Source organism: Oryzias melastigma, linkage group LG5, assembly GCF_002922805.2.
Source record: "Oryzias melastigma strain HK-1 linkage group LG5, ASM292280v2, whole genome shotgun sequence".
Lineage (NCBI taxonomy): Eukaryota > Metazoa > Chordata > Actinopteri > Beloniformes > Adrianichthyidae > Oryzias > Oryzias melastigma.
In genome coordinates, this window is record NC_050516.1 from 21,637,559 (window position 1) to 21,647,536 (window position 9,978).

At 38.7% G+C, this 9,978-nt stretch overlaps 1 protein-coding gene and 1 long non-coding RNA gene across 2 annotated transcripts in view; one reads left to right on the plus strand and one right to left on the minus strand.

Moving 5' to 3' along the window:
• ppm1j (protein phosphatase, Mg2+/Mn2+ dependent, 1J) overlaps positions 1 to 6,499 on the minus strand; it is a gene marked incomplete in the record, with an annotated part of 16,274 nt that extends 9,775 nt beyond the window's left edge. The window contains 1 exon segment of the mRNA XM_024270866.2: positions 5,729 to 6,499. Within this exon segment, the coding sequence (XP_024126634.1) occupies positions 5,729 to 5,991 (263 nt within the window).
• Positions 6,500 to 7,724: 1,225 nt separating this feature from the next.
• LOC112145492 lies at positions 7,725 to 9,978 on the plus strand. Its single transcript, XR_002919080.2, has 4 exons — positions 7,725 to 8,451; positions 8,857 to 8,904; positions 8,985 to 9,057; positions 9,891 to 9,978. It is a non-coding gene; the product is annotated as an uncharacterized LOC112145492 (long non-coding RNA).

A 9,978-nucleotide genomic window follows, 5' to 3' on the forward strand; every position in this document is an offset into this window, starting at 1 on the left:
ATTTAATGGTGATTCATATTCAACACTGATCGTGTGTGTTGTGTGTTGCAGCAGCACTTTACAGCTAACACTGCAGAAATCAATACTGTAAAGCTTCAATAAATGACTAGAAAAAAGAAATGAACCCCGAAAACATCCAGTTGAATGTTAAACCCATGAAATAATAAAGACTGTATTGTTTTGCACTCTGCAGCTTTCCAAAAAAGCGCTTTGTGTAAATAAGTTGTGCATTTTATGTATAGTGGAAGAAATATTTGATATTTTCCTGATTTGGTAGGTTTTCCCACTTAGAAAGAAATTCGCAGCCTGTCATCCTAGTAGTAGATTCATTTAAACAGTGAGATATTGAAAATAAAATAAAAAATCCACTTTTTTGCATTATACCCTCTTGTCGGAAATACTTGGTCATTTGTGGCAAAACCTGATTAGGAAGCACAGAGCTCACATGTTTCTTGTAGCTGATGAGCAAGTTTTGGCACATCAGGAAGAATTTTGGTTCACTATTCTTTGCACATAACGACTAAATCATTCAAATTTGCTGGCTGTTGTTTGGCAACTCTGAAGTTCAGCTCTCTCCATAGATTTTCTATCGGATTGAGGTCCAGAGATTCACTGGTTCACTCCATGACCTTCATTGATATGCTGCTTCTTCAGCCATTTTTTAGTTTTTTTTGGCTGTATATTTGGGTCATTATCCTGTTGGAAGATCCATCCACAACCCAGATTAAGCCTCCTGGTGGTGAAAAGGAGGTTCTCACTTGATGGTACATGGCTCCGCCCATTCCCCCATCAACACACTGAAGTAGCCCTGTGTAGAAAAACACTCCCAAATCATAATAATTCCACCTCCATGCTCGACAGTGGAGATCCGAAAAGTTCAATTTTGGTCTGGCCAGATCAGACTCATTTGTATCCAATTAGAACATGCCAGAGCAGGGTATATTGGAAAACATCAGGAAGGTGGCTCTCAAGGACCAGGCTTCCCTACTCCTGTCCTAATGGTTACAAATGGATCAAGCACTTTTTTCCCTCAATGGAATTAAAATAATTTTGTATAAATTCATGATTTTCTTTCTCCTACTGTTCAAACGACCCTCCCTTTAAGATGATAGACTGTCCATTTCTAATCAGCAAGGGATAAAATACTTATTTCCTCATCTGTGCCATCATCTACCCCAGGACTCCCCACACCTCCTCCACATTTGGCCCGATTATCAAAAATGCAAGATATTTTTCCTTTTTTATTTTTTTAGTTTGCCCACGTAAGTGAGAATCGCATAGTGTGACTTTTTATTCCACTCTGCTGCAGTCTGTGTTCCTATCTGATTATATGTGGCTTTTCTCTAAAACTTTAAATCTTTGAGTTTAGACGCATCCTCAGTTTTTATACTTCTTATGTTAGCTAACAAACTGACCCAATTCAGAGAAGAAAACAGATATGTGGCCCTCACAGGAAAAAGTTTGGGGACCCCGATTTACAGTATGAGAGCTAGGAATTTAGAACAAGTAGAAAGCAAAAGTTAACTGAAAACTCCCTAAAAAACGCTGAGTATCGGCTGATCAAAACCAGAGACATCAACCAGAAGGTTCCTCGGCAGCAAAGACAGATCCAGAAGAACCTTATAGAATTATTCATTATTTCCATCTAGCATAATATTTGAACTTCCCATCATGGATTAATAAATTATGTTGAGTGAGATTTTTTTCTTTTTTGCTTCAGGCAAATCCTGTACATGTATTCAATGTTAAATAATAAAAAAGAGTTATAAAATAAACTGTTTTGGCCTCCTTTCTCCATCAGGCTACTTGGAGGAGAATCAAATCCAAAATACAAATGTGCAAATTTGTTCCAGTCGTTGTGTAGCCCACAAAAACATTAGCAAGGTAACAAGTGAGTCATCACAACTTCCCTCACAGAAACCTTTACAGATGGCGATGAAATGACAACGAGGACAAACGAAAGACGACAAACTCCATTCAGACGTGAAATTTCAAAATAAATAAATGTCAATGTACATTTGTGATTACAGTCAGTAAGGAAAATGAGTGCTGGCAGGTCAGAGACATTGATGACAGAGCAGTAAACACTGCAGGATGTTAGAAATGCCAAAGCTTCCCATATTTGGATTATAGAAAGCCCTTTCACTTCCTAATCAGTTGAAAGCAGCGGACGCTCAGCGCAGAGTCCTGCACTGCCATTCCCGCTTCAGAAATAATGACAGGGAGGAACGGCAAATCTGCTGTGTGTCATCCACACTTTCAGCCAAAACCGAGACATTTGCTTTGCTGGAGCTTCAGTCCAGCATGCTGACAGTTTGATTTCATTTGGTCATCTGCATCCAAGCAGAAAAATCTCCAGAAGCTTTGAAGTTTGTGGGAAATATATTTGGAACTCATTTGGGTTAACTGACCCAATATATTTAGGTTTTAATTTTTTCAGTAAAAAAAAAGAACTAAGTGAAATCATCAGCAATTTATTTTGGTGTTGCTTTGACAGCAGTCACATGAGCACACACAGCTATTTTTGCACTTTTCTGCTGGCTTTGGGAAATGGTTTAACCTTAGCTGGGCACTCTGCAAAAAACAACTTCATTCTTTCGGTCATATGCTTCCACAACCTGTGACTGAAAACCATCCTAGTTTTGTTTGGTAAAACTGCGTTTTTCTTTCATGTTCTGCTTGAACTCTTCTGCTAAATATTACCCAAGAGTACTTCAAAAGAGGAAGTGTGGAGTTCCAGTCACACTGTACTTTTAACATCCCGAATCTGGTCAAATCCACTCTAAGTTGACATCACTTTTTTAAAAAAAAGTTGATTTCAACATAAAGTCTCGTCAAGAAAATGCAGAATTAGTAAGAAGTTCATGTGATTCTTTCTCATGAGAATGAAAGAAACTCCTTCTGGTGAATGAAGTCTTAAACTCGTCCTTGCTGTCAAAATAAAAGCCTCATAAGCAACATTTAAAATGAGATGAGTCATGTTTTGTGTTTCAAGAAGAGTAAGCAGTTCAAAACAAAAAATGAAACATCTAAACCAAATGAAGGTAAGCCACCAGAATACAAAGTCCCACTCCAATCATCTTTAGATGTATCGTAAAAGCGTTCCCAGTGGTCTTTTAATTATGATTATTACAAAGTTTTTAGGCAAAATAAAAAAAACTTTTGTTTTCTAGAACATAGTTTCTGCAGAGCAGCAAGAGTTTATTCGAAATTCGTCTCTGAGTCGTGGACAGTACATCCATTAGCTTACACTCTCTCCTGCAAGCTTACAGTCCCTTACAACCCCAATTTAACATTATCGGTGCAACAAAAATGGCGAGCAATATTGGAGCTATCCAGCCGTACAGTTTTGAGCCAGGTGCCAGCTGACGTTCATGGATCTATTTGTCTTCAAGTGGATGCTTTTGAATGAATCAGGGTAGGCACCCCTACAAGCTATTAATTCACATCTGCTTCTAATTCACAACGATTTGCATAATTAAATACTAAGAAATTTAAAAAGTGGGTCTTTAAAGAGTTTTGACCATAGAAGCAACAGGTAAATGATAATATGATTCCATTTGAATTTGTACTGCATTGTGAAATAAGCACAACACAATTGTGCTTTTGTATACAGTTGTATTGTGTTCTTGATTAAATGCAGCCATTCATTCCTTCTGGCAATGAAAGAAAACATTCCAGAAAGGGAGGAAACACCAAAACATTTAACCACCCCGAATGTTGCCAGTTATTTCTTGTAACTCGACTTGTTGTTCTTATAACTTGTTGTGAGATTTTTTTGTGGGTCAATTCAGGACTGCAGGCACAGACAAGAAGAGCTCAATATTTGTGAGTTCTTTCAAAACCACATGATTTGACACTGAGGTCTTTCCGGCAAACAGAGTCCATCTACGGAACAAAAGGTTCCCGTAAACCCAAAGCGTGCTTTTCTTTTGCAATAATGTTGCTTTCATGTTGCTATGAAATGCCCTACACGGAGCTCTTCTACAATCACAGACACCAACTTGTTGACAGGTTGCTGCACTTGAGTTAGTTGTTTTGATTTTGTTTACCCAAGAAACAAATAAATAAATAAATTCTGTCATGCTTTAACCACAAAATCTGCTTTCAATAAACCCAATTTACAGGCATTTGGGCAACTTCTCAGTAGATTTTTTTAATGGTATTATGGGTATTTGAGTGAAAAATATTCAAAATATCTTTTTTTAGGAACCTTTTAGATTTTACTTAACAAATGAACCCCCAAACAAGAGTTTTCCAAGTAATCTATTACATTTGTCCTCATAGTTACATTCTTCTAGGTTCATAAATCAACAAAAACTACTGTAATGAGCAAATATATTCTGACCCCATAAACTTAAATGATTTTCTAATGTATTTGTTGACATATTATGAAACTGGCACAGAAAAATGCAGATTTTTTTTTATCTAATATACTAAAGTTGCAAAAAATAGAAAGTTTTAAATGAAGTGAACCACTGTTTTCTCAATGTGTTGTATTCTGTAACAACTAAAAAAAGTACTTCCATCTTTTGTTTTCCTCTTTGTTCACTGACACGTTGCAGAAACACTGTGTGCTAATGTCTTCAGAGTTGAGCCCAATGTGACGCACAGATATACTATCAGCTCCATCGCAAAGAGCTTTGATGACAAAAAGAAAGACTGAATCATCATCTCATCAAGAATGACGAAGAGGCTTCTAAACATTCAGAAGAAGAGAAATTAGGCAAGATGTCTCCAACTACACAGCATCCATCAGATGAGACTCAAGGGTTTGGATTTGATAGCATAAAACGTATCGATTTTTCAAAACAGATCGATCTGTCTGAGGCAAGGTGTTAATGGACTCAAATCAAATTGACCATTAAAAATTTGTATCAAAATGAAATTAATCGATCTATAATCTTGAAAAATACCATTTGGATTGATGCACATTAGGTTTATTGTACTATAACGTAAAAAACAACCATCACAATGGGCAACAAACGTTCAGTACCAGGTATTTATCTGAGTCACACTGTTAGAATTTTGGCTACATATATCCTGGATTGATTTTAGGTCAATTGGATCGAACCAATATCGACTTTAGATTGTATCGTCAACCTCAAATTGGTAAAAATGAATCGTTACACCCCTACTACAAAGTCACGAAATTCCTCTTAATATAGATCTTAAGCCATTAGTCCTCAAGCACGCATCAAAAATATATAATTCATTCCATCAGTGTCATCTAAAGATGGGCATCTATCCAGCACTGACTGAAGCTGTGGCTTCAGCTGACCTTGTAGGTGAATATAACACTTAGATTTTGAAGCATTTTCTTCCTTTCTGAATGTGTGAGCAGATCAGATGACAGTCCTGCTTTAAACAGAACAGCTGCTGCTGATATTGAACTTCCACTATTCAATTTGGATCTCAATTTGGACACTTTTTGGTTAAGATTTTTTAAAAGTTGCACTCTAATTATTATATGATGCAACAATATGACAAATGTAAGATCAATATTTCATGATAATAAATAAATAAAACGTTTCTTGCTTTTAGTTTTATATAATTGGTTTAATTTTGGGGCTGCATCTCTAATGTGATTCCAGCTCCATGGAGCAGCAGGTCTGTGGAGCCGTAGTGGCGACACTGCAGCATCGGAGCTGCTGCAGCAAAAGATGAAGCATGCAGTCACCGTGTGAGGACATTTCCTCATCCAGTGAGCCTCTCCCCGCTCACTCACTCTGCGTATCCAGTCTTCCAGGGAAGCCTGCTGCCTCTCTTGAGCGTCAGCACCGGCCGGGATGCGTGCTCGGTGGAGTACTGGAGCAGCTCCGGGGTGAGGTCCAGGAACTCCGGCCGGCCGTAGGGGAAGCGCGGCGGTAAGCCGTCGGGTCCGCAGGTCTGAGCGCCTCCCGCGTGGTGGTTGTGGTGGTGATGGTGTCCGTGCGGCACCATCCCTCCCACCAGGTTGGACATGGCGTTTTTCACCTTGCTGATCATCATCGGCACCGACGCTGGCGGCCAACAGAGCCGGACTAAAGCTGAACACAGCGAGATCCCGCTGTAGAGAAAGCACTAATCACACAGACAATGACGACAGTCATTTCAGGAAGCGCGTTTTTTTTCCTCTTTGGACCCATGTGACAGCAAGCAGAAAAGCAGGCTCGAGGTTTTCCTCATTCAAAGAGAGAAGCTTTTTTTTTTTATCTGTAGCTGCGCGCAGTCTGTAATCCGCCAGGAGGCTGCATCTGATCCAGGAGGCAGGGCTTCACAGGGTAGCCAGCTGTGACCATGTCACTCACACAGCCAAAATACTGGATGAGAGAGGGCTCCTGTTACTAATGTGCTCTGTAGGAACAAGCCGCTTAACTCAAACACACTCAGTATTTTATAGAACCTTATACAACCAGGGAGGACCAGTTAGGAATAAACTTCACTAAAAATATTTCAGAAATTCATAAAACTTGACCCTAAGAAGAATGGAGAATTGACCAAGGACCCCAACTAGAGCAGGGATAGGCAACTTTTTGACTCATGGGCCACAGAGGGTTCTAAAATTTGACAGAAAGACCAGACAAGGAGCAAATCCGTGCCATGTTTAGTAGCCTAATTCCATGTCTTAAGAGAAAGAAATGAAATGGCATGTGGATGAAAAATTGCTTTAGTTTTGATTTAAAATAAATATATATATTGTAAAACAGAAAAAGCTGTAGTTTTTATTTCAAAATGTTGGGTTTTATTCTCATTTTAGAGTCAATTGCACAGATGGGTGGATGCCCTTCAGGGAAAAAAAGCAAACTTAGAGAAATGCTGCATTCACTTGGTGTTGGAATGATTGGAAAAATGACTGTCCAACTCAGAAAATACACATGAACATCACAAAAACACAAATCTTCCAAAAACATATGAATGCAGAGAAATTTTCTGCACCTAGACAAAGGTCAATTGATTTGTAGTGTACCATCTATTGGGAAAAACCAGAAAGTAAAACATTAAGATGAGTTATCAGTATAATTGATTCCAGTTTGGCGGGCCAGATTAAATAGCCGTATGTGGCCCCCCGCCATAGTTGGACGAGAGACATGACCATAAGAACTTAGATTTGACCCCAAGGATTAAACATGATCTTAAGGACTTGAGACCCCTAAGATTAAAGACATGACCATGAGAACTTAGATTTGACCTCAAAGACACGAGACTTGAGCCTAAAGGTAGCCTACATTCACACGGAACACCATTCACTTGGCATTGGCTGCCAGTTTCAATGCTAAGTCAAGGGTATAGAAGCAAATTGAGGCGATCGAAGTCCTGCGGCGCAAAGTGAGCGACGGCCGGGGCTACGTGGTCTGGTGGAGGCTCTAAACTAAAAATAGCCTTAAAATTTGAAATAAACCTAAATTAGGCAAAACAACTAGCTAAACTCTAAACCTATCCTAAAAAAGGAAAATAGCCTAAATTACTATAAACTGCAACCATGTAGCTGAAATCTTAGATGACCTTGGTAAATACCAAAATAATTTAGAAAAAGCTCTAATTATGCTAATATAAAAGCTAAAAGGCCATAAGTGCTAAAAAGAAAACAAAAAAAAAAAGACGGGAAGCTTAAGAACAACCAGAAGAGTTCTGATAATTCAGCTAAAATTGTGGATGAATCCCAAATTAGTTTCAAATAACCCTTACATTTACAGCACTTTGTGGGAAAAAAACCTTCAACACACTTGAAACAACTGTGGACAGCCTCTGACTGGAGACTAAAGATTTTCATGTTTTGCGTCCAGGTATACAGAAGAACTCGCGAGTTAAAACCGAACAACTTCACAAAATCATCTCCACCAAAAATGCATTAGCCTTAAGGGAGGAAACCATGTATGGGGTTCCATTTGGGGCCACTGCAAGACAACTACATGGCTCAGGATTTTCAAAGTTATATTGTCTGACAGCCAGGAAAAATGCCTATGTTTTGAGGTCAAAACGTTTTCTGTGTGGGACACAATGGCTGAGTTTAAACAGGTTGAACACGCTTGATGTGTTTTCTTCCACTCACTCCACACTGTAAATCTCTCTTCAACATTTTAGTTGTTCTAATGTATTATTGTAATTCAACTGAACAAGCTCATGTTGTTCATATAAATTAAAAAACTAAGTCAAACATATCTTAACTAAACAAAATTTCTCAAAATGAAATGTAGTGTTCAGTTGACTTAACAATTTGAGTTCAATCGCCCTTTGGCCCTTCCAGCATGTAACCACTAGGTGGCGGTAAGAGTGCAAATGTTCGCTTTTTGCTCAGAAGCAGTAGAAGAAGAAGCTACGGATGGGGGGAAAGAGAGCGGACGGAGTCTGAACTTCGCGGCCTTTTCAAATTTACGTTGATGGGTCGTCATTTTGCTGAGGAGGTGTCACTTTTTTTTTGACAAAATAAAGGATATTTTGGACGAAGAGAAGACAAATCACCACATCTGGGTAAGTTTTGATGTTTTATTTTCCTGTCAAATTAAAAAAACGTAGCAACCTAACTCAGCTCTATCGAATTAGAGATGAAAAATAAAAAAATGTTTGAGAATTCTGATATAACTTTAATTTTAACTTCGTATTATCTGTAAAGCGAATACATGAGGGCTCACTGAGCATCACTCATGGGACGCGTTTGGACCTGGATCCTCCATCTTCTTTTGAGCGGGACCACACTTGAGTTTTTTCCCTTAGCTTTCTATTAAATGAGTTGATTTTGTTGTAGGATAAATGTTGACTTGTTTTTGAATGCACCATGCAAGTAATCTGTATCTGTGGCAGCAATTGCAGTAAAAATAACCTTTTTGTTAAATGTGAAATACTGACATGATTGTTTTCTTCTGTATTTATTCCCAGATTCACCTGCAGCCGTGTCGCAGAGGAGAAATACATTCATTCACATGGGTATGTTCTGATGCACATGTTTACATGCTGGTCTGACATCTGTTAATCTCAAGACAACTTTCTTCAATGGGCTGGATCAGTTCCTACCAGGGCTACTAGACCTGTACGAGGCCACGGCTGGGACGCTAGCTGGACTGAGCAAGATGTTTTGAAGTAAGTTTACTTCGGCCCAATCTGAATTCTTACATTCTCCTTTCCTCTCCACTTGAAGGGGCAAGTGCGAATCGTGTCCAGGAAATTTGCAGTTCCTCTGATGTATTCATTCCTGATCTGTCCTGGTCACTCCCAAAAAGAACCTCAGCATCTTCATCTTCGCCACCTTCAGCTCTGCTTCCTGTCTCTCTAGGCTGAACAACATGGCCGATTTCACCACAGTTTTGTACACATTTCCTTTCCTTTCAGCTGTAATTCTTCTATCACACCTGACACTTTTCTCCAACCATCCCGACCTGCTGCACTCCTTGTTTTACCCCTCCAGTGGTATTTTGTTTTTGGATGAAACACCTAATCCTATTTTTTTTCTTTTTCTTTTTTCTTCTCAAAGCAACCCTCTACTCAAAGACTGTACTTGTTTTTGTCCTTGATCGCACTTAAAACAGGTGCAAGTAATATCAGGCAAAATAGAAGCCGTTATAATATCTGCTTCAATGAAAGGACAATATTTTCAATAGAACCTCAATTACTGAAGGATTATTCAAATTTGTCATCCAGCTCAGCAGGAGTTTCATAAAAATAAACATTGTACATTTTTCTGTTGAAATTGGTAAGTTTACTTTTTATTATTAATTTAAAATTATGTTAAACAGCATTCAGCTGTCAGCTTTGCCGTTCTAAACCTAAACACTGGAAGTAACTTTTCACATTTTCAGCCCTGTCGCCATTTTGTCTGATGTCACAGTGAAAAGGATCTACTGAGTTTGTGGTAATAGATTCTCAGCATGAATTACAGTTAATAATGTATATTCTGTTTTGTTTGTCTTTTCTAGTCCCCTGATGAGGAGGTTTCAATCATGGGAGGGCTGAAACTTGGTGTTGTACTAATTGAAGATGGAGAAGACATGGTGGAACATCAGT